The 24,484-nt window shown below is 39.4% G+C and overlaps 1 protein-coding gene across 2 annotated transcripts in view; it reads left to right on the top strand.

Moving 5' to 3' along the window:
• TGFBR3 (transforming growth factor beta receptor 3) overlaps positions 1–24,484 on the top strand; it is a 127,009-nt gene that overhangs the window by 72,710 nt on the left and 29,815 nt on the right. For both annotated transcript variants that reach the window (XM_074906555.1, XM_074906554.1), the window contains exons 4-7: positions 3,359–3,496; positions 16,644–16,827; positions 21,662–21,830; positions 24,136–24,283. In XM_074906555.1, the coding sequence (XP_074762656.1) occupies positions 3,359–3,496; positions 16,644–16,827; positions 21,662–21,830; positions 24,136–24,283 (639 nt within the window). The remainder of the gene's footprint in view (positions 1–3,358; positions 3,497–16,643; positions 16,828–21,661; positions 21,831–24,135; positions 24,284–24,484) is intronic.

Raw genomic sequence — 24,484 nt, 5'->3', positions numbered from 1 at the left:
TATTTCACCAATATTTACATTAGTCTACTTCATTTAGGATCAGAAGAAATCCCTTATCATTAGGTGTGAAAATGTGGCTATGGGTGCGTATGATAAGAGTGGATGTATTTGATATTTACTTGATTTAGTGTAGTAGATTTTCTCTTTGATGCTTTTAAGTTTAGGGAGTTTAAAACTGAATGTACTTTATGCCATTTGGAGCTGAAAAAGTACCCCAAAATAATTTGAACTTAATTTGAAATTCAACAAGGCCTAGTGCAAGGTCCTGCACATGGGTCAGGGAAATCCCAAACACAAATACAGTTTGAGTGATGAGTGGATTTAGAGCAGCCCTGCAGAGGTCATCTTGGGGGTATTAGTGGGTAGAAAATTGACTATGAGTCAGTAGTGTGCACTCACAGCCCAGAAAGCCAACTGTATCCTGGGCTGCATCAAGAGAAGTGTGGCCAGCAGGACGAGGGAGGGGATCCTCCCCCTCTATTCCACCCTCATGAGACCCTACCTGGAGTCCTGTGTTCAGCTCTGGTGCCCCCAGCACAAGAAGGACATGGAGATGCTTGAGCACATCCAGAGGAGGCCATGAAAATGATCGGGGGGCTGGAGCATGTCCCCTGTGAGGACAGGCTTGGGGGTGTTCTCCTGCAGAAGAGAAGGCTCTGGGGAGACCTTATAGTGGCCTGCCAACACTTAAAGGGGGCTACAGGAAAGATGGGAGGGGTGTCTTTGTTAGGGAGTGTAGGGATAAGATTGAGAGGTAATGGTTTTAAACTGAAAGAGGGTAGATTTAGCTTAGATGTTAGGAAGAAATTCTCTACTGTGAGACTGGTTGCCCAGAGAAGCTGTGGCTGCCCCCTCCCTGGCAGTGTTTAAGGCCAGGTTGGACGGGGCTTTGATCAACCTGGGCTGGTGGAAGGTGTCTCTGCCCATGGCAAGGGGGTTGGAACTGGGTGATCTTTACAATCCCTTCCAACCCAAACAATTCTATGATTTGCCAGATCAGAAGTGCAAAAGATAGAACCGGGCTACTTTGGTAAACTTAGATTACAGTAATTTTACTGCTTTAAGAAAACATAACCCCGGAACAAGGTAATTATATTTAATAGTTTAAAGAGCTTATTGCTAATTAGCTGTGATTACAGCTGAAAAACCACAAGAATTAATGAAAGCTTTTTAATAGCCATAAAATTAATAGCAGTTCTAAACACCTTTTTCTTTCCCCTTTTGCCTCTTCATTTCTAGACAGAACAACAAAGTGGGAGTCTTGTAAAACAAATAATTTTATCTTCTCTCTTCTTTTGAACTAACAGAATTATTTTGACTCTATAGCCTGATACTATAAAGCAGTAATTATAGCTAAGATCCGTGACTATTTGGCGTTTGAAGCCTCTGTCATCCTGTTAGCATTCAGAGTGCTAACAGCCTGCAGTTCCCTAAAATGAGGTTTTTTATTCTTTTAAGGCAGAAAATAGAGAAAAATGGGGTCCCTGGAACCTGTGGTAATCTGTGGTACTTAATGTTTTCTTTTGGAAGTGCATAAGTACAACTAGGGCTCCTGCTCTGAGAGGCCAAGTACTGAGAAAGGTGACTGCCTTTGGGTGGAAGGTGGTGGTCCAGCCCAGCCTTCCTCCAGGCAGAGCTGGCACTGCCCCTGGCTGCTGAAGAGAAAAGGTGCTTGTTCTTTAAAGCAATCTGGTTTTAGTACAAATACAGAATTATTCTTTTAATATCAGTTTTCCAACAAGTTTAAATCAAGCATAACAAAGATGAAGATAGGGACATTTGACATCTGTTTCACTGTGGGAACTTGAGACATGTTCATTCAGTGGCTTTTAAGAATCTAGTAAATTCTGCATATAAGCATCTGCTTACCAAATGGCCTGGTAACACAGCCAGTTGTTTGCTAGCTTTTTCACAAGTTCTTTCTGCTGCTCTCCAGGTGTCTGTCAGGCCTGAGACCTAGGTTTGACTTTCTCTTTGCAGTGATGGCAAACTTTTCACTTGGGGCAGGAGTGAGGAATAAAGTAGAAAGGAGAAAAAAAAAAAGCTAACTTTTTCTTTTGGAAAGATTTTCAACAGTAATGGGTACCTAATATTCAGTTTGATCTCTAACTGTCATCTAGTTAGTTGGCCAGATGAATCTGTATTTACTTTAATGGTAAACTAACTCATACTTACCACTATATAAGAGTAATGCAATAAACTATACATAGTGGCTTCTGTGTCTCAGATTCCCTTTCAAATTCTTTAGCAGGAGACAAAATTCATTATGAATTACCTGTATGCTCATTTCTGTGGGTCATCATTCAAATTGGTGGTTGTGTTCATGCTTGCTCCCTCTATACCTTTTCTAGAAAGAGCTGTGATAGTCTGTCAGGGAACTTACCTGCCATTCACTGTTGTGAGACATCAGCTTGCCTGCTTAGTCTGTGTGATGTCTCCACTGCACACTAAAGCTTTTTACATATAAAGCAGGATGAACTATCAAGCCAAATGTTGACTGCTTAAAAAGCTTATTAGATATTGCAAAAACACTGTGACTTCAATTACAAAATGTTATATGCTAAAAGCTGACAGGCTGTTCTGTGTCATATGTTTGGTTAGGGTTTTGCCCCACATTGGCCCCTTTCTAGAAGGACAGCACTGGGATACAAGGAGCTGGGCAGGAGGGGCTTCCAGCAACCACAAGCTGGTTACTTAAAAATCACCTTTAACAGGTTGCCTCACTTTTGTGATGTCTACTTTCCTAGGATCATTTTCCCCATGTATCCTTTTAGTCCCTGAAGACAGGCATTTTCCTTCCCTAGTGTACGTTAAAATTCTCTTGGAATTCCTTCCATAAACTAGTGTGGTGCTTGCTTGTGTTTCTGGATTTGTTCCTCCTGTTTTTTGTTTGTTTAGTTTTATTTGTTTTGCGGGTTAGATTTATGCCCTAATAGCAACAACAGAGGAGATTTGTACTCTTAAGCCAGCTTTGTAGGCTACCATCTAGAAACCAGAAATTGGAGTTTGCTTCACAATTCTTTTTATCTCCTTGTTCTCCAGCTCTCAGCTTAGTGGCTTGACCTTTTGCATAAGCTATTTTTCATCAGCATTTGCCAAGGTTTTCTTAAACACTTTAGCAGTGCTTTGCAAGCATAGAGCACAAATGTTAACTATTTCATTCTTTGTATTATCTGTTCTCTGTTGACTGATTTTTTTGGAAGTAGATTAGTCTATAAACAAGTCAAGATGTCTGAATGCTGAAAGTCATGGTATAAATATAAACATAATATAAAATTACCTTTGATTCATTTTCAGATTTCACTTTGGTTTTGAAACTTATAAGGAAGTATTAATGTATTTCTGTGTTTCTCTGTAGGTCACATTACATTTGAATCCAATTTCATCAGTGCATATTCACCAGAAGCCTCTGGTGTTTCTTCTCAACTCTCCTTTGCCTCTGGTCTGGAAGCTGAAAACAGAAAGACTGGCACCTGGAATCCGAAGAGTTTTCTTTGTAAGTATGCACAGTTCTCTGGCCTGCTCTATATCATAGCTACTTGTCGCACAAGACATAGAGTTAATGGCATTCATTTGGAAAGTTTTCAAACGTACATTAAAAAAACCCAAGTTAACAGGAGGTCAAGTTTCGGTGTAGGGCTCTGGGGAACAGTTAAGGTGGTAGGGCAGAGCAGTTTTGGGAAAAGTACCCAATTACTTGTTATATGAATTCAAGGAAAAGAAAGCCAAACTGCTTTTTCAGAATCTGCATATCATGTAGTTATTAACACGAGCAGCCATTCCAGTTCAAAAGCTGTGAGGTTATAACAGATTGCCAGTCCTGATTAGAAGTTTAATAGCACCGTAATGCAAAAAGCCTTAAAGCAATGGGAAGTATTATGGGTAGACACTAGTTGTGTGGTCTGTGACCAGACCGAAAATCTGTATGTATTGAGCTCAACATGTACAATTACAGTTTATGTCTCTGATGAAGCTGGTCTATTGAAATGACCAAGCTAAACCCAGAATGAAGTCATTTCTATTTCTCAGAAAGGCTGGAGCACTGCTTATAATGTAGGATCCAAATATTACCTAGTATTTGTAAATCATGTCCTTACAGTTTGCCAGGACATTCAAGTTTGCTATTTGTAGTGAAACAGACAAGTTGTTTGGATTAAATTTTTAATGTGTGACATCATGTCTAATCATGAGTTGTCTTTATTAAAGTTGCAGATTTTACTATATTCAACTCTAATTGCAGAACTAAACCTGATTATTTTTAGCTGTATCCTTATAGGGTTTAATTTTTGCTCCTCCAGCACAGCTGACAGTGGTAAGCAAGAATGTTTCTGCAGTACCTGATAGGAACTTAATAGTGTCACTGTGCGTCAGCAGGAGGGGAAGATGGACAGTGCTGCTGCATTAGCACTCTGGGAAAGGACACTGCTCTCTCAGTTGACCTGATATAGTGGTGACACCGTTAAGCGCACCAAGAGACCTATCCCTTGCTGGACACCAAAAGCTTTCTGGGATTGTTTTTCTTTTTCCTGTCATCAGGGTACAAGAGTAGGAGTACCCTTGATATTTTGAACTTTGAGGGACTCCTTTCTGTTTCCAGTACAGTGTGTTACTGATTGGTGCAAAGAACGTGGACTTGTTTGTGTTCTAAGGTATTCACAATCTTAGGTTTTCTTATTACAGTTAGAGGCTCTTGATTGTTATCTTCTTGTTGACCATACCTGGTATAGGTCCTTAATGCAACCAGTAAAGTTCAGGTACGCTTAGAAAATTACTGAGGAACAAGACAATAAACAACAGTATGATAAGAGTCCTCACTCCTCTCCTGGCCAAAAGAAACAGCAGCTTTCATCAGTTAATCAAGTCTTGGACCTACTTTCAGTTTATTTTTGATTTCCTCCTACAATTACTACATCATCACTCCCACTTCATATCAGTTAGTTCGTGTTCAGCTATCTCTTTCCCTTTTTGCTTCCTCCTCCAGGATCTTCCCTCTCCCCTTGCCTTGCCTCTGCCAGTCAGGAGGAGCCCTGATGAGAGCCATCCATTTCTGCTCAGCAGACTGCCCCGGTGTTCAGACTGCTCTGCTTTCATGGTTTGCCTCAGCGGGGCTTCAGCAGGCTGCATTAAGGCATAGGAACAATTGGAATGTGCCTAAAGCCTCCGCTGCCAAAACCGTACCATTAGCTAAGTGTTTGCTTCAGAAAACTGTTTGAAGCTCTTGTAGTTACAAAAACAGGCTTGAAAACATCAGCAGCAGCACTCACAATTTGTTCCAAACAAGATGATGTCTGACCTGTGGATCAGCCACAGTAAACCTGGCTACTGATGCTGCAGGAAGGGGTGGGCTGTCTCTCAAGCAGGGCAGGAGTACCTGGCAGACACTAGAGGTTTGGTGCTCTGTTAATGGGACTCAAATCCTTCCTCTCAGTACTCCAGCCACTTAGGCTCTGCTCGCCATGGTAAGGGCTGAAAGTTGTGGTGCCTCCCACCATCCTCCCAGCATGCACCCGTGGCACTGGAATAACACTGCTCCCCATAAGCGGTGAGCTCACCTTTCTGTTGCAAGGAGTGAAATGGCTCTCAGTGTTGACCCATCCTCAATCATGTTTAAACATCTGAATAGCTCTCCATGACAATTTGGGATCTCTTCAAGTGCCATATAATTTATGTATTTTTCCTTCTGCCATGTTAAGGTTTCTATTTGTCTTTAGAGAAAAGACTTTGATGAATGAGATTGCAGAACAAAAAATGCCAGAGTAGCAATTCACCATTATCTCTCCCAGTTTAGTCCCTGAAGTCCCTCTCATTCCAGCTCTTCATTCTCTGTGTTCTCCCTCGAAGGCAATGTTTTCGCTATGAACATAAGCTAACTTCAATCACTTATCAGGGGCTCATCAGCTTTACCACTTTTCGTGCACCAGTTTTTTGCTTGGGATGATAGGCCATGAGGTTACAGGCTGAACAACTTAAACTCTAGTGATCATCCATTGCTTTTCCACCGTTGTTCTATGCTCACAAGGACAAATGCATTGTTTTCCCAAAAGCTTTCTGAAGAAAAGAGCACAGAATCAGGCAGCACAGAAAACATGGGAAATGATGAGGAAGCAGCACCTGTGGGCTGTGCCAAAAAGAAACCAAGGGGCTCTAGTTTTGCAGCAGAGCTGTTTGCCTGTGTTGGGCCATGTCAGTCTGCAAGCCCTGGGACTGCCTCTGGTCTAGAGGAGCCTGCCCTTTCGCAGAATCAAGGGTTCTTGTTGTGGGGCAGGTGGACATACTGCTTCTACTCTAGTAGCAGAGAGGCTCCCTGCCACCTTGCCAGAGCCTTCAGTAAGTTTCAGAGATTTGAGCCTAGGAGTATAAATGGCAGCTCCAAGGGCTATGAAGTGCAGGCTTCACTTCCTTCCCCTTGTTTAAAAATATTTGGCTTATCCATGTACTTCTGCAGCTCTGTCTTGTTCATTTTCCTTAAATGTATAGCCAAGCCAAAAAAGAGTATTTTGAATCATAAAATATTTCAAATTTTAAAAACCTTTTTTAATGCCCATGAATTCTATGCTCAAAGCAGAAATCTGTGTCCTGCATACCATAGAAGTGTCATAACTATTGTGTCTGTCTCTATGGAAGCCTCGGTGAGGATAATCATTGACTTTCCAGCTTCTCTTTCAGACTTCTCATACAATACGTTCATTCACAATTCTATTAATATACCTTATGTAAAGTATGAATTGCACTGATTTATTGATTGATTCCCTAGTTAGAAATGTAAGTCATGTAAAGAAGTTTAAATGGCAACTTCTGGGACTTATTGCTTGATAGAGACAACACCCCTAGAGCCAGGTCAAAGTTTGTAGTTAAAGGGTCATGTCACCATTAGTGAAGTCCTAGCTGTTTATTTGGTTTTATTACTAGCTAATATTTTTTCCCTGTAAAACATCATAATAAAGTTCTTAAACTGTTACAGGGAGGTATGTTTTCAATAAATAAAAAAATAAATAATAAAAATTAATTGTATTAGAAGATCCAAGGTTATTTCTAACAAAGAAGATAACTCCAGGATATGAGCAGATAGTGAATCGGAGCACTCTGTAAAATGTTGTTAGTACCATTGTACAGATGGAGAAACTAAGGTACACTGAGTTTAAATGATGTTTATATTGGTGCAGAGGGTAGAGTTAGGGTTGTGAGTTCTCCGTGTCCTCATTAGGAAGATGGTCTGCTACCTTTGCTCTGTGAATTCATTGTTTGAGTTTCCACTAAAGCTAAGCTGCCCCAGATTGCTTTATTTAAAGGAAAGGATGAAAAGTTTAAAGCTTGTGTCAGCACATATTCAAAAGACCAGGAAAATACCATACTACGGAGTTGGGCTGGAGTTTAACTTCTTATCATATTGTTCAAGCTTGGATTTTTACCCTGGGCCTGATCCTCCATTAGGAAGAAGTTTAAAATGAATGGGGGAGAAAATTCAGCCTTTGGGTGTGTGGTTATAGTATAGAAGGAAGCACAAAATACCTTGGTAAACATTTTTCAGTATAAAAATGTGAATTTGGTGTATATGTTTGGTTTTGCACTTGTTTTTATCATGTGATGCATGTAGCTTCACTCAGCACAGTGACTTGTCACATGCTTTATCTTCATGGAAGCAGCTCACAGTCTCATTTTCACAAAACATTTACTGGTGGCTAAACCTCACAGGGGAATAAATTATCATTAAAATTAAATAGCATGCCCCACCCAAACCAAAAGTTATGTTCTGTTAGCATCAGGATTTTTTTAAAATCTCATGTTTTGAAGACTTTTTTTCCAAACCTATGGCATTGAATGGTGATGCTTATGGAGTGACAGTACTTTGGAGGAAGCCATCTGAGATGGGGCATGGGTGCTAAAGGGAGTTATTCTTTACTAGTCTATTGCCTTATTGTATTGTCATTTTGCTTCTTGGAACATCTTTCCCCATTTATAAACCAGAGAGAACACTAGTGAACTGTCTTAAGAGAAAATTTTGGCATCTTGATAAAAACCCTGACATAAATTTCTCTGTGTGTTCCAGAAAAGTGAATATATGGTGACTACGTAGTTCAGTGTTAACAATACATTTGGCATAGACAGGGTTATTTTCAGGCTCTGCATAAGTTATATATCTCTTGATGGGTGGTACTGGGAAAATTATTGTGATTTTATAAAGTAAGTCTTGAGTTTATTCTCATCGTATTAAAAATAACTACATCTAAGTATCATGTAATTTCAATCTGAAAATACCTGAAATGCGTTAGTGCATGAACTCTGCCTGACACAATTAATTGTAAATCACCACTTTGTTTACTGGTATATCTAGTCATATTAGTCCGATTGGATATTTTTACATGTCACAAAAATACAACAGTTTGGGAATGGGCATTTTCTGTTCAGGTGTTTCTGGGCTGGACCATCAGCCCTCTCATCATTCAGAAAAGCAGAAGTGCATGGGTGGGAAGGTCTGCTCAGTTTAGCAAGGGAAACACTCATCATCTGCGCTAATTTTTTTTTTTTTCCTCAGCAGGAAATAAATGCCAAAATTATATTGTAAAGGGGGAGTAGGAAAGGAAGTTGAAGGACATCTTCACTGTGTTTAGGCTGGTTAGATTGTGACAGATTGCAAATCTTCATAAGATAGGCAACACCTGTAGAAAATGCTTTTGCCTGTGATCTTGTTGCAGGTCAATCTTGGAGAAAAACCTTACCAGACCTCTCCCACCACACCACTCTTTTCACATAACAAAATAATTTTCATATAACAAAATAATTTCCTCCCTTTCCATCAAGTCATTATTTCTCTCCTTCCCTAAAAGCAATTTATTGCGAACATGTCTTGGCAGAAAAACAGAAGTTTTATGGAACTGCCCAGAAAGAGTTTTATAGGTGCTACTCAGCAAGTTAATTTTTTCTTTAGATTTGGTAGCTTTCTCAATTGCTTTTATAGCCTAGGAATGTCTTTACTGGGCAAGTAAAGTAGTGAGAATTAAATCAGTGCAAGAAGGGACCCAATCCTTTGTGATTTCCTTTTAGAATAGATCAGAAAAACCCTTAAATATCTACATGTGTCATTTTATATAATATGTAATTTAAGATGTGATGCTTCAGCTCTCTCTCTGAGTTCAGGCGATTGAATGAGTAAGAGTTATGGATGAGAAAGCACTTATGCAAGCAAATAACCTTACTCACAAGAACCCCTTTAATAGGACTGAATGTGTGTGTTAAGTTAGTAAAATACAGGAAGCAACAGCAGTAATGATAAATACAAAACCAAATCACATGCTCTTGGCTTGAGATTTGAAAAGAAAAAAGAAAAGCTTTAAAGAAGAGTAAGTGATAGAATGAAGAGTTTAATTATTAGTCATTGCTGTATTTCTAAGAAGAAATAAGCCATGTTCTTATTACTTCAGCCAATAGCTGGTTTATTCCTTTCACTTCATGAAAATATGGTTCACATATTTTGGGTCTCTGCCACCAAACCACAGGCTGTTCTATGGTTTGCACTAGATTTTGGATGACTGACAAAACTCACTGAAAAACAAGTGCTATTTGTTTTCCTGTGCCTAGTATTTAACGGGAAATCAGGAGGCTAAATTTCCAATCACTGGTTAAACAGACCCAGATGTGAACAGAGTGCTCTGCTAGAAGAAGAGTGAGGAAGGATAGGAAATGCATGACTAGTGATAGATTTGGTATAAGTAGTGACCTTTCACTATTCAAAGTAAAAGCAGTAGATTTTCAGTGTTGTGTAACAGTGTGAAGAGGAATTTAAAAGGACGTTTACATTTTTATAGAATCCTGGTTTGGTGGAAATTTTTTTTTATTTTTTTTTTTTAATCTTCATCGTTCTACTCAGGAGCTGGAAATAATCCTGTAGTTGCCCTTTTCCACTTGGCAGAGTTCATGTTCCCCCTTTCCCTCCCCACACCATTTCCTTGCCTTTTGAAAGAATGTGAAAATAACATTAAGTGTCTGATTAAAAGCAGTATTTAGTAAATAGTAATTATTATTATTATGCTTTTGACAATAGTAAATTTCCCTTGAGGCTGTCTCATCGCCTGATTAAACCCCCTGCAAAATCCTGGTTTTCTAAAGTCTGTATAACTGGTTTACTCCCAGAAATATCAGGGGGACCTTAGGCCATGTATGGTGCTTGTTCTTACGTTCTTGGCAGCAGAGTGGAAGGATTTGTCAGAAGTAAGGATGGCAGAAAATGACAGGGTGGTAATTACATGTTTGAAGTGGTGCATTGTCTGCATTCAGTAAAAGGAGTACAATAACCCTAGTAAGGCATCTTTAAATATCTAGGGTTGGGTGGGGTTTTTTTTTTTCATTCAAAGCTTGCTTCAGGAAGGTGTTACAGAAGAGAAGTGATATTTCTGGCCTTAAGCAGCAAGATATAGTACATGAAGCAAATATGCAGTGTATGTTAAAAATGTCTATATGTGGTAGTGTGATGTCCAAAAATAGGGAAATTTTATGCATAGGTGTCCTCTGCTTTCACTGTAAGCACTCTGGTTTGGGCAGAAGTATTTCAAAAATACCAGCTTGCCAGTAAGTTTCAGAGGAAGCACAGCAGGTCCATGTGCCTTAGTTTCTCCTTTCACGGGACTTTCAAGTCCTGTGCTGTTTTGGAGCCTGGTTTACTAAGAGTATTTCTTTCAGCTTCGAGAGTGGGCTGTCTTCATGGGTCACCACTCTAACCAAAACTTTGTGTTAGGTGTGTGGATGGGCCAGATCTGGATGCTGTTGCTGCTTGGATCTTATGCTGGTCTCTCTCTTTGCTGCCACTGACTGATCCTGACTGCTGTTCCTTCTCATGGTCCCTCTAGGAGCGTAGACCCATCACTTTCAGAGCAAAGGAGGCTGATAGTTAGAAAGACTTGAGCTTTAAGTTAAACCGGGCTTCAAAAGTAAGGAAAGAACAACATTCTGGCATTTTAGTGGTTGAGGTGTGTTCCCAGACCCATCTTGCAGGAGGCTGAGAGGCCTGGAACAGGTGTCTGTGATGGTCTTTTCTCTTCTGTATGGTCACAGCTCCTTCCCTTCCTTGCTTGCTTTGGTAAACAGGGCTTAAACTAGTGGAAGTTTACAGAAGCAGGCAGTTCATTTTGGCAGACTACTGTTGTTAGTGACGTGGAGATAATAAATCACAACAGGTTGTGTTACTGAGTCATCAATTCCAGTGGAAACTATAGCTGCAGTTGCATAGATATGCTTTAACTCTCCCCTTCTCTTCTTCCACTAAATTGAATCTAACTTGAAACAGAATCCCTGGAAAAGCTTCTGCTACTTTATTTGTTCAGATCAAACGGGTGTTACATTGAGTCTATTAAGATTTTGTTAGATTAATGTGAAATGAGTGGATATTTGCCTGTGTGTGATTACTGAGCCCTAAACTTTGGGAACAGATTTCCCCTTTACATGGATTTTTTGTTTGTTTGTTTCCTTTTTATCATTCTAGAAACTGTTCCGTGGGGGTTTTGAAATTTGCACTTGGTTTGACACAGTTTCAGCTTTTATGGAAAATCCCAGGATCATCTCTCTAGATGCATAAAGATGTGCAAGAGTCTGATTCCACAAGATTTCCATTTCATTCCAAGAAAGTGTTCATCAGCCTTAATTCCTATCAAGATCTTTGGTAGCTGGCAAACTGAGCACCCCCTAGGAAGTAGAATTAAAATTTAAAATGTAATTAAGATAATGCTGCCTCTTTTTTATATGTTTATTTTCAAAAATGTGAAAACTGGAAGTGGAATTTTATGACTGTAAGTGGTCTTGAGAACACTAAACCGAAAATGAAAAATTTTACTACTGCCTGATACCATCACACCTCTGTGACTGGTAAGGACTATGCAAAGCTAGTAGGTGATTCATAGATGTTGCATGTCATTTCAAAAGCAGCATGTTTCTTAGTCACTTATTAAAGAGAATTGTTCTGTTGGTGATTACTGTATGTTGCATGTGGATTTATGAAAAACAAACGAGATCATTTTTAGTTTCCAAATACCTGATATTTCTCCATCCATGGCTTTACCTTTCCTCTGTAAGGGGACCAAAGCACATCAAAGTACATTATCAAAAAACGCCATCTGAGTCTGAATCCCATGTGGGCTGCTCTGAAAGTTGGTTCAGGTTTTTGAATTTTATTCTGAGCAGATTTATTTCTCTCCTACATGTACCACCACAGATCTGATACTGTATGGCTCAGATAAAAATATGAAGGATGATGCGATGCTTTTTGTCTGCTAGTATATTTGCCTTAGTCTTGGCTTTATGGGTGGCTTTGCTGGTCACTTGTGCTTGAGGAACCTTGGTGGGTAGTGGTGTAGCTGTTTCTGTGAGGCGAAGGATTGGTTCATGCTGTGTAGCTGTGGACACCTAACTTTGTATTCTGAGTCATCTCCCAAAGGTACCTACCTCCCTCTCAAGGCTGAATTATGAAGTTGCTTCCTACTTGGAAGTTCTGATTTATAACTACGTTAAATACTTAAAATGTTATAAAGCAAACAAAGTAAATATCCCCCTTGGATCAGGTTCAAAGGAAAAAAAAAAAGCAATAAACATTTAAAAGGAGAGAAGGAAATAGGTAAAATAAGAAACAGAAGATACTATTTTGAGTATGTGCAGTGTTCACGGTCACCAGTGTATATATTTGATACGACTCAGAGTTGGTTCTGAGTTGTTCCTTCTGGGGAATAGTAACTTGCGCCAATTGGCACTTCTGCCAGGTAGCTGGTGTCCTGAACTACCGTGGCAGCCTTGCAATGGCAGTTTTTGTAAGACTGGAAAATTTTCTTAAGGGACATATAAAGGCACCTTTTTTTTTTTTTCTAGTGTGAGGATTATATGTTTCCCTGCCTCTGTATAGTGCAAAGAATCGCAGTCCCTATTTTCCCCAATGATCAATGGGGTAGTAGTGTGTGTAATCAAGATATGTTCCTAAACATGTTTTGTTCTTCAATAGAATGAATACTCAAGTTTTGGTAGCAGATTTTCAAAATACTGTACTGGATCCTCCTTTTCTCTGACTGCAGAGGAGCCCTTTGAACTGCATTCAGTGCTGTAGTTAGTGGCCATGGCCAGTATCTTTTTGTCTTGCAAACTGGTTTTCCATGTCAAGCTTGGAAGTTTCCTCATTTAGCCTCAGAAATGTGACAAGGTACATAGGTGAACTCAGCAGCAGAGGGTGTTTCTGGTGCAGTCACTTTTAATGTCCTCACAACGACAGGAAGAAATAGAGCTGGGGTACTTTTTCCACTCTGCAACCTCTGAAAGTAACCACTGAAGGAGATGAAGTGAGGAGATAAAAGTGCATGTGGCAGCAGTTTCTTAATCTGCCAATCGGCTGTGTAATGAGTGCTCAGATAAAAATTGTTGATATATTCCCAAATATTTAAAGTATTTTCTGGTTTTAATGCTCTGGCTTATCCTAAGTACGTTAGAGAGACCTACTTTTGGTTTGTTCTGAGGAGTAAGTAGTTAATGTTCAAGGCAGGTGTTGAAACAGTGATGGTTGCCTTTTTTGGAAGAGTCTGTTGAATTCTTTCCAGAAAAAATAACGTGCTTGGCTCACTTAACTTTGCCTTAGGTTTGTGTAGTAAAAATCCCAATATTGGCAGGCATAGCAGAACTCTGCACTCCTTTCTAAAACCTGGTAGTGGAACCAGCATTTCAAATAGACTTTAGTATGTGATTAAAAAAATAAATTATGATAAGCTTCATGTTTATTTAAAGATGTTTTCTGTATGATCGTTTAGTGAGGATGCTCGTGCCAGACTTTTTCGTTGCTCTGCTTTCTGTCTGTCGGTTCCTCCCTAGTAGGACTCAGTAACTTCGGGGTTCATTGATAGGATCTGTCTCTCAGGAAGACATTTGTCATGCCACAGGATGATGCAGACAGTTTTCAAGTTTTAATTAGTAATAAATGGAAAACCAATCATATTCTGAGGAAGAAAGCTGTTGTGTTAGCAGATATTTAAATATTTCAAATGAAAAATACAGTGAAAATGCGTTATTGCAAGCTAATGCATTTCTTTGGTCAGTACTTAGAAGGAATAATATTTTATCTCATGCTTTCCTCAAATGTCTTAAAAAGTTGTACTGATACTTCTTTACTCTGATACTGACCATAAAAAATACCAGAAACACTGTGAAATAGTGTCAATGAAAAGTAACTACTTTTCTTATTGGATAACCTAGTATTTTTGAGGTAGTTAACGAGATTTGTTCCTGAGACTGGAATGCCAACATCTATTCAATATCTGTGCAAAATAATAACTGTTTAAGTCCTTATATCCTGTAATTTTTAGGCACAGGAGATTTTTCTAGTTAGGCCAGAGCTCTGTAAAGATGTCCCACATGCCTCAGATATAACAGACAGCACTGCTAAGAGGTGTGCTATATGCAGTCCCTGTGTGACCTGACTTGTGCTGGGTCGGTGTCATCCTACGAGACTGTGTACGCTATAAAATTTAATGTGTTAGGAGCATTAATGATTTATGCCCCATAAAATCAGTCCATGGTGTGGCTGCTTCTAAGTGGTAAAAGTAAGTGAATGCTATTTGCTAAATATGTTTTAAAGATAACTATTGCCCTCTCTTTCCCAGTATTGTAGACTTGGGGGCAGTGGATTTACCCTAATGGCCGAGTTTACTTTCTTGTTTAAGAAGTATGAGAGTATTGAGAGAATATGGTGGATTCTGTGTTACACTGAATAAAGACTTTTTTCATTTAAAGGAAATGTTTTATGGTGTAGTCATATGAAAAACAACAAATAAGGAAGATCATTCAGAATTGAAACAGATGTTAGTTTAAACTTTAAAAACTATTCTGGCAAAAGGATTCCTAAACTGGTTGTTGTGACAAGTCTGGTCAACCCGAAGTCTGGATTACATGGGCCTTCTCTTAGAGGAGAGTATGTGATATGTGTGTAATAAATCCCAATGTAATAGCTGGAAGCACAGAGGAGAACTTTGACATTCTTTCCGTGTGCTAAAGGATGTAATTTATGTGTCTACTTTGACAAATATTTTCAGGTGCTAAACAAACTGAGATACAACATCCTGAAATAGTGCTGGGAACAATAGCTCCAGGACAGGTAATAGTTGGTTGCCGTTAGATGTACTCTCTCAGTCATCATCATTAGTAGTTTTGGATTTTCAGTTGGGAGAAAAAAATATACTTTTGTTATACTAAAGAAATCTGGGTTAGTAGAAAGACAGCAAAAGGGAAGGGGGATGAGGGCAGCAGAGTGACTCAGACTTCTCCTGGGCTGCTCTGAGAGCAGCACAAGAAAATGCTATTTCTTTCATGAAGCCTTGTCTACTGCATCAGTCTGCAAGTAGGGGCTGGGTGTTATATCTGGGCAAGCACTGCTTACACAATACTACAGGGAATATGTCTGAAGAAATCTTCACTGATGCATTCAAACCTGAAAGCTTATTCATCTTGCTGAGCTTTCTCACTCAAGCGCATGTTATTCTTGACTTCATGTTTTACATCTTAGTGAAAGCATTCATGGAAGGACCATCCTGGGTAGGGCATGCAGGCCCCAGTCCTCAAGCACCTTAAAGGAGGATACAGTGGTGTGTATGGATGGGTGATGGCTCTTGAGGCTGGGCAGATGAAGGAACACTCTTCTTTCACCACTTGCTATAGTCAGCTCTTGAGAGCTGACAGATGTTCTGGAAGTGTTGACCACATCTCTCAGCAGGGACAGGAGAGTCGAAAGGCTGTTGTTGGGATGATCTTGCTTTGCAGTAAATCTGAAATGACTTGTTTATCTCTCAAGACCAATGCAAGTTGAAGCAGGTCCCAATCTGAAAGAGAGTCTGACCCTGTGCTGCCTTATTTTCTTGAATGATGCTACTGCCACTCCAATGAATTTGCATTTGAAAATTTTAGGCTTTCCCCCAGAACCCATTACACTTCTACTTCATGTTTTTCCATTTTGACTATTTTAAAGAACATTTTAGTTTTTCCAGTCAAGACCTAAGTTAATATAGCCTATTTGTAAGGATTTTTCTAAAGATGTATAAGTAATCTGCTTTATGTGTTAGACTAAAACATTTCCGTGCTTCCTGTAAATAAAGCAACAGTAAATATCTTCCCTTTCTCTTAGCCTTTCTCTTTCCTCATTTTGTGTTTCTCTGTTGGCCTTTATCTGTCACTGAGCTTAGGCTCATGTTCTTTCTGATTGGGATTTACTTCACTAGTTCCCAGTTTATTGAGCTTCACATCCTTCTCTCCCTTCAGTTTCTCAGACCATCTTACTCTCTCCTGCCTTAGTTTTCCTCTTGTCTTCTAGCCTTCCCCTTACCCCACAGTTCAGCTCCCCTTGCAGCACTGTTGTACCACTTCTGCAGCAGTACAATTTCCAAGAGGAGCTCAGAGCCCTCTGTTAGTCTGCTCCCATGTGCACCCTAGACAGGCTGATGGGTGGTTCATTTTTTAAAAACATCTCTGAAAAAGGAATCATTATGCAGATGTTAAAACATGTGAAGTTTAGGCATTGTTGGAAATAAGCCGTAATCACCTTCAGTGAATGCAGTGACAGATTACATTGCTTAGACATGGTACCTGTCTGTGCAGATAAATGTACCACATTGAAAATATGTTTTTATTCTCATCAGGTGTCTTTAGGTTCCGTTGTTCAGTTTGAAAAGGGAAATTTCTCCTTGTCAGCAGAGACGGAAGAAAAGCTTTTTCCTGAGAAAAATGAACATCTGCTACAGTGGGCCCAGAAGGAATATGGAGCAGTAACATCTTTCACGGAGCTCAAAATATCAAGAAACATCTATATTAAAGTAGGAGAAGGTAAAACAGAACAAACCTAACAGAATTGATACACGCGTCTAGATGCTGAGAATAAGTCTTGCTGTAGTATTATTTCACATTTTTTAATTTTAATATTTAAATATACCTCTCATTTTCTAAGAGATGTGATATGAAAGGGGGAGGCAGAGAAATAAGAACAAGTCTAAAGACCAGACCTTGGATTTAGGCAACTTTTAATGGATTCTGGTGCCATAATTTTATGCTCATAAATGTGAATGCAATTGACCAGAATCTTACAGGAGTCAAAGCTTCACCTTTTAAAAGGAATAAACTATTCATGGTGATTGTTTGGGTGTCCTTATCTAAAAGACTGAAGTGGAGAACCTGAGGTACAGGTAGTATCTAGAAAGACTTGAGGGTTGGGGGTTTTTTCAGTATTTGCTTGTATAAGGATCCAGACTACTCTGGACAAAGAAATACTCCTTTCCTCACCAAGATAAGTTGCCTCAGTCTGATGTCCTTGTGTATTTTCATTCCAAGGAGAAAGATTTCCTGTCCCTGTGAGCTGCATGCCAAATTCATCAGGTGGCTTAGGGCAGGTGGGAGAGGACTCCATTTCCTCAGGGATTTCAGAGGCCCATATTAGGGGAGGGTCTGGGCTGTAGCTCTGTAGCTGAGCAGTGTCGGAACAACTTAACAATATGAGCCTCTGTAGCACCTCCTGGCTCATGCTTTCCTTTAGCTGGCTGCCGGTCACACAGCATGTCTTCTTTAGGGAAATTCCACCTGAGCTGGTTATAAACTGTGGATAACACAAGAGCCACAGCTCTTCTTTTCCCTCCATCCTTGGAGCAAGGCAGTCAGTTCAGGAGGGTTTATGTCCCACTTACCTCTATTCAAGTTCATCTCCTGAAAAATATATTATTAGTGGAGGGAACTTTGCAGGGAGGGCAGCCTTTCCTCTATTGTGCAGGATGATTGGGGGTGAAATTTCCATTTTCACAGGTATGTTTTAAGATATTAGTGTTCTTTACCTAAGGGCCTGCAATTCACTCTTTTTTTTCTTTCTCTGAAGATGTCACCCAAGCTCAGGCTAGAGAAAACATCCAGGTTTAGGCTAAACGAAAAGCAGTAAGAATAAAGTCTGGTAAAAGGGAACTGGAACTGATTTGCATTGTGGCTAGCAGTCCAGATATTTTGAAACTAACTGTTGTCTCAAGGAGCTCAGTGATGAGAAAAGTAGAAATCAATAAAACATTTTATCAACATCCAACGAGTACTGGTGGGCTCAGCATTTGCTAGCACCAGCAACCTATTTTAGTAGTACTTTAGCAATACTTCTACAGAAACTCGTGCATAGCTGAACTAGTTGGCAACAACCCCCCCCCCCAAAAAACCATTCTGTGGAGAAAACACTCTTTCCTAACCACCTGTATCTGATCATTTGATTTCCTGAAGCATGAGGCTTGCCCCCCAAAATCGGAACATGCCTCTGTTGGTTTTATCCAAATCCTGCCAAATTTGTACAGGATTCCCCCTGCATGATTTTTGTTCTACTTGGCACCAGTCTTGGATTTTAATGCCAGAAAATCATTCAGAAATGTATTTATTAGCTTATTAAAGTGCTCTTGGAATGTATACATGGGAGTAGTGGTCTCTGCATTGCAGAGATGAACATTTAATTAGATATGTCAAAAACAGATAAAATTTTGTTTTTTGATTTGCATGTCTCCAGTCAAACTAGTCAGCTAAATAGGAGAGCTTTACATCATCTCTAGAATGTGTTAAAACACAATTTTATTATGAGTAGGTACACAAAATGGAACTTGGCAGGCAACCAAAATAGACAGTTTCTGAGAAGGCTTCTACAAACTAGCTCAGCTGTAACCATACTCAATTTTGATTTAAATTCTTGGCGGAAGAATGAATATGTGTGGGGGTTATGCATGTGTTCAGGGGTGGGGAGAGGGTCAGTTCTTGAACTGCAGCAGTCATACGAGGAGTTCTATGGAAACCACGTGGTACGTGGACCTGGCCTGCTTCTCTGCAGAGTGAATGACGGAATCACTGAATTCCACAAACCACAGTGTGTACTGATGGACATTTCAGGCTTTTCATACAACATACATACTCACACTCCTCAAGAGCTTCAGTCAAGTACCCTCAACTGCCAGTCTGTGAATCACAGCTAGTATTACTCGTAATTTATAGGTGGTCATATGAAGTAGTTCCTTGCTACTTGACCAATACAGACCTAATGGCAGTATTCATGTAATCGTCTACATTTCAGCTTCACTCAAGTTAGAAATAGCTGAAACTGAAACATGCAACATTTTGGAAGTAGAGGCTGTAGCTGAATACAGCAAACAGAAATTGAAAGCCAGAAGACAAAAAGATCTGAAGAGGAGTGATCTTTCATAGAATAAAACTGCTTCTGATACCATGGGTCTCTGAAATAATTTTGAAGGTGCAAAAGAAAGACAGCTGAGCAAGCTAGTGAACTGGGTCAGGGCCAAGTGCATCTGAATCACGTTGATTCAAAAGAGGGGCTGATCAGATACTTCAGGGATGGTGAACCCAGTGAGAACTCACAGGGACCAGAATGAGGGTTTGGAGGAAGGGGGCACAAGAAGCGGGGTTCTTGTTATTGCTTTGTTTTGTATAGTGAAGGACATGGCAATGTGACTGCTGGTGCTGTCTGCAGAAACGACAAATCCCCGTGTGCAATCCAGCGTCTCCATCTGAGCAGCCTGGCACATGCTGAAGGAGAAGGCGGCAGCTGACTGCTGCGTGTGGCTCCGCTGCCTGCCTTCTCACTCCTGGGGTAAGCAGTGCCCCACAACAGCCAGGCATCCTGGCCAGAGACACTCCACTGAGGGCATTGCAGACGAATCTCTCTGATTCCATACTGGGAGTTTGTGGAGATTAGAGAGGCACAGGGTCCGTAAATTGACTGTTTGCTGGCTGGTGTAGTAAGGTTTTTAATTGATTGCAGACACCTGCAGTCCCTTTCCAAAGTAAGTAGACAGCCCTGAAACTTAAGAAAGAAAAGAAGTGTAGTGAATAAAGAAAGATGAAGTGGATCCCTTTTTTCTTTTGTGTTCCAGCCCAGATCTTGGTAACTAGAAAGGACGAGAGTAACTATGTTTTGGTAAAGGGGGGGAGTAAATGTGTATGTCAAGTAGCCAGTGACAGAGTTAAAATTTGCTACAGAGGAAAAGCACGCTATCGAGTGGAGGCCCAGGCTGGGGAGCCTCTGCACTGGTGGTGGCAAGAGCAGCAGTTTTTGAGAGCTCCAGAGACATTTAATGACAGTGCCAGGAGCAGGAACCAAGTTCTTTGCAATGGCAAACAATAGCACGTGTGGTAATTATCCACAAACTAGCGAGGCTGCTATTTTATGGCTTGAATTGTGTTGTGTGGCAGCTGAGAAGCAAATACCTAGTATCTCTGCGTGTGTGTGTATATATAAATTCAAGCTCAGCACAGACCATTTGGGATCATTTTCCATTCTGTGCTGTTGTGGGAGGAGCTGGCAGAACTGCAGCTGCATTCAAGGCTAATCTGGCAGGGCACATACCAGATGTTAGAGAAGTGCTTTGCTTGGGAAGTATGAATAGCTACAGCCTCATACAGCTTTCATGGATTCTGTAGGGAAGATAGCAAGGTTAATATTCAAAGACTACTTTGTGTAAGATCCGGAGAAGAAACTCCCCTAATTGTTTCTGCAGTGGCCAGGGTCACAGGAGTCTCTGTCTCCCTGAAAAGTTGTGTACCACCCAGAAATGTGCTTTAGGGGTGACATTTCAGCTCTAATTTAGGGAGCAAATGCTAACAGTGGTCTCAGATCAGCTTTTAAGAGTTTTGCATTCATAATGCTTTTTTTTTTTCTTTTTTTATCTTGCTACTGACCTTAATAGGAAAGCCTTCTTTGTAAACTAAAGGTCAAAGAGCCAGCCATTTGGAATTATATTCTTACAGGACTTTGTGTCTTTGAACATGATACTTAGTCCTTCTGTGTATTATAACAATTCATATGCATTTCTCTTTTTCAATGGAAATACTGCTTCTTGGGGTACAGCAATGTAGGCTGTGCATGAAAACTTCATACCAAGTGACTATTTTTTATATTTTGTGTTGTACCCTAGTTAATGCTTGTGATCAAGTAGGCAGTTAAAACCAAAAGAGACACTGAATATGTACTCTAGAATGTCTTCATTTCAGTTATGGATATTATGGTCAGACTTCCTTAATAGCAACGACCGATTTCAACCTTTTCTTGCTATATTTGATTTTCCATGCACAAGAGGACTGCAATATTTCTAGACAACACTGACTCTGACTACACAATATATAGGAAAATATATTGAGTCAGGAAATGGAAAATACTTTCTGTGATCTTTTAAAATCTTTTAAGTTTATCATAACAAGAATAAAACATTTTCTAAAGGGAGAAGGAATTAATCACAAAAGTTTTTTATCAGTTAATTTCAAAAGAAATAAATATTTTTTTAAGGTGCAAGGAACAAAATAAATATATTTAATTTTGAAAAATGCTCACATATTTTGCTTCAGTATTTTTTCTAGATTTCTCTTTGTATTTTCTTTAATATTTAAATCTGTAAATAGAAAATGTTCAGTTTAGAAGTATATGTTTTACATCAGAGATGTGCTGTGTTGTTGCAAGTGCTCTTCCTTTTAATATTATGTTGATTTGTCATAAGTGCTTATGATAGATAATATATCTTTTAGCCTAAAAACCTTTGTCATAAAATATAGTGCCTCACTGAAGCAGATGCAGTACAGACATGCATGTAAGCTGATATCTAAGTGTAAAGGTGCATATACTTGCTTTTTTTTTTTCCCCCTGCAGATCAAGTTTTTCCTCCCTCGTGCAACATAGAAAAGAATTTTCTCTCTTTAAATTACCTTGCGGGATACCTACAACCAAAAACAGCAGAGGGGTGCCTTATGTCTAGCCTAATCCAAGAAAGAGAAGTTCATATCATTGAACTAATCACTCCAAATTCTAACCCATACAGGTAAAGTATCATCTAAATAGACTCGATTTGTTGAAATCACAGCTAAAGATTTCACCTGTCTTTTGAAAATTGAAAGTAGCTATTTCATCCTTACAAGAAGAGCTTGGACCTTAGTACTTTGCCTTAAATAGAAATTAGTTCTTCAGTATGTAAAGATTTTGGATAACGCTTCACAATCCCAAGATTTTTCTGGACAAGACTGGAAAGCACAGTTTTTATGGACTGTATCCTGCCCCCCTTCTTGCTCAATCAAATTTTTCCAAGAACAAGGTGCATAAGGGAATATGAATTAGGGCAGCATCTGACAGACAGGATTTAAGATGGGACCACTGTACAAGGAGATGAGAGAGGTTAAAAGTAATCTTGACCTGTCACAGGTAGGTATGACTGACATCAAGGCACAGAGCAGTGGCTCCCAAGTGGTGGTCCAGAGGTCACAGGTGATCTGCAGTCCATGGTAATAGTTCCACAGTTGGTCTGAAGAATCATAACAGTATTTTCAAGTTTCCAGCTGAGTTTAAGATGGAGTTTGATAATTGCAAGAAATGTTAAAGGTTGGCAGTGGTCTACTGACCAAAAAAGTTTATAACTAGTGGTTAGGAAAAATTGCTTAACTCTCTGTACAGTTATGAGGTTTATCTAAATTGTCAAAGGTACCTTTGGGAGGTAAGACATTTAAAACATTCATCCTTCGCTGGTCTCTCATAGGTGTTAGTGGGAGCACGTGAATGAGGTTTGCTTCAGGTAGTCATACCTGGAAAAGCTCTTCATAAGTGCTGAGGATGCCTGCTAGAAGAGAAATTTGTTATGAAACTTAGATGATTGTCCTTTTTGCAAGAAGAAAAGTACAATTCCATCAGAGATAAGGTAGAAATAAAATCCTGTCTGCATATTGCAGACACTGGATATCTAGCATTGTCCAGTTGTGCTCCTCATGCAGTTACATTTGAGCGCATCCCATCCTTAGTGAGGAAATCACACAGGGAGATAGAGGTGGGAGGAGGTGTCTTTGCAAGACAGGTATTTATCTCATTTCAAGATAATGAACCCAGAGCCTACCAACCCTGGGAGAGTAAGAAAGTGCTGAGATGCAGTGGAAGTAGAGTAGGTAAGCCCAAATGATCTGCCCCTGTGTGGCGTGAGTTTCAGCTCCATCCTGAACAGAGCTGTTCTTTACCATCAACATCATTATAAGTCCCTTGCATTGTCACTCAATGACAGCCCTGTCTCCAAGATCTCTGGGCTTTTGATTTTGGCTGATAGTATGATAGGAATTTGTTTTTCAGATGATAAAACTGCAAAATGTTTAAATGTTTTGTTATTAAAAGTAATTACAAACTCCTCTTGCTTTGTTTTTAGTTTTATGTATTATCCACAGCTATCTTTACATTTCATATCCTCAAAGAAATGTAGAGAAGCTGAGCTGGGCACCTGTAAAACTGCAGGAGGTGAAATGAAGTTCCCTAGATACACTAAGTCTTGTTGCAGAATGTTAGTTGAAACCTGTTACTTGGGGATGAGCACGTTCTTGTGACATATGGCCCCATAAGATGATATGGAAGTAAAGGTTTTTCTGTTGAATTAATAGTTTGCATGATGAGATGTTATTGATGGGTACAAACCCATTTGCTCTACTTACTTTACCAAGGTCTTGAAAATCTGGATAGTGTTCATCTATTTTCCAGCAAGCAATAGGCTGGACATCTGTTTTCTTTTCTTTTCTTTTTAAAGTAAGTATATATCCAGAAGTATTGGAAACTGAATACACAGCTTAATTCCTCAACACATGCAAGATTCTAAGCAAAGTAATTTCCACAATTTAACTGCCTAGGCAGAGACACTCCCCAATACAGTATTTGTGCATATTTTTGGTATTAACCTGCTTAATTTGTCTTTTTGCTTTCTTAAGGTATTATTTTGAGTTTTAATACAGTTATAGCCAGAGGAAACTGAAACAGCTATATTTAGGCACTGTCACAGTGAAATATGAAAGCTTTATTTACTTTATAAAGCAAACTGCTGGTCATATAACTAACCTGCTCTAAATAGCTGAAATGAGTAGCACACTTATAAACAAGAGACAAAAATATTATTTTTTTAAAAAATATTTGTTTCTATTGTTATGCAAAATCATTTAAGCATATGTGGAATAACAATGTGTTTTGCACATGTTGTGTTGCCTGGGATAAACTCCAGCATTTTAATCAGCTGGCCAGACAGTGGAAACATGATGGATTGGAAGAAGGCTGATAGCTGAGAATTTCTGGCATTCTGGTCTAACTTTCTCTCTATTTTCCACATACAGTGCTTTCCAGGTGGATATAATCGTTGACATTAAACCATCTCAACCAGGCGCCAAACTTGTCAGAGATGTCGTACTTATCCTCAAGTGTAAAAAGTCTGTCAATTGGGTTATCAAGTCGCATGATGTCCAGGGAAAGCTGGAAGTGATTGTAAGTTAAGGCACCTTTATTTTTTTGAAAGATATCATACTGCAACAGTATAGAATCCATTTAAATGTGATATAGTGCTAGACCATATTGATTTTTCTCTTAGTTGCTTTCTTTAATTATTACTGCATTTCAGGGAGTAAATAAATTTTTTTCCTGTTAATATATGGGCTATTAAACTGACCAGCACATCACAGAAACCAG

The sequence above is a fragment of the Athene noctua genome, chromosome 5, assembly GCF_965140245.1.
Source record: "Athene noctua chromosome 5, bAthNoc1.hap1.1, whole genome shotgun sequence".
NCBI lineage: Eukaryota > Metazoa > Chordata > Aves > Strigiformes > Strigidae > Athene > Athene noctua.
The sequence above is the reverse complement of the archived record's forward strand: the minus strand, read 5'-3'. Positions and strand labels throughout refer to the sequence as shown.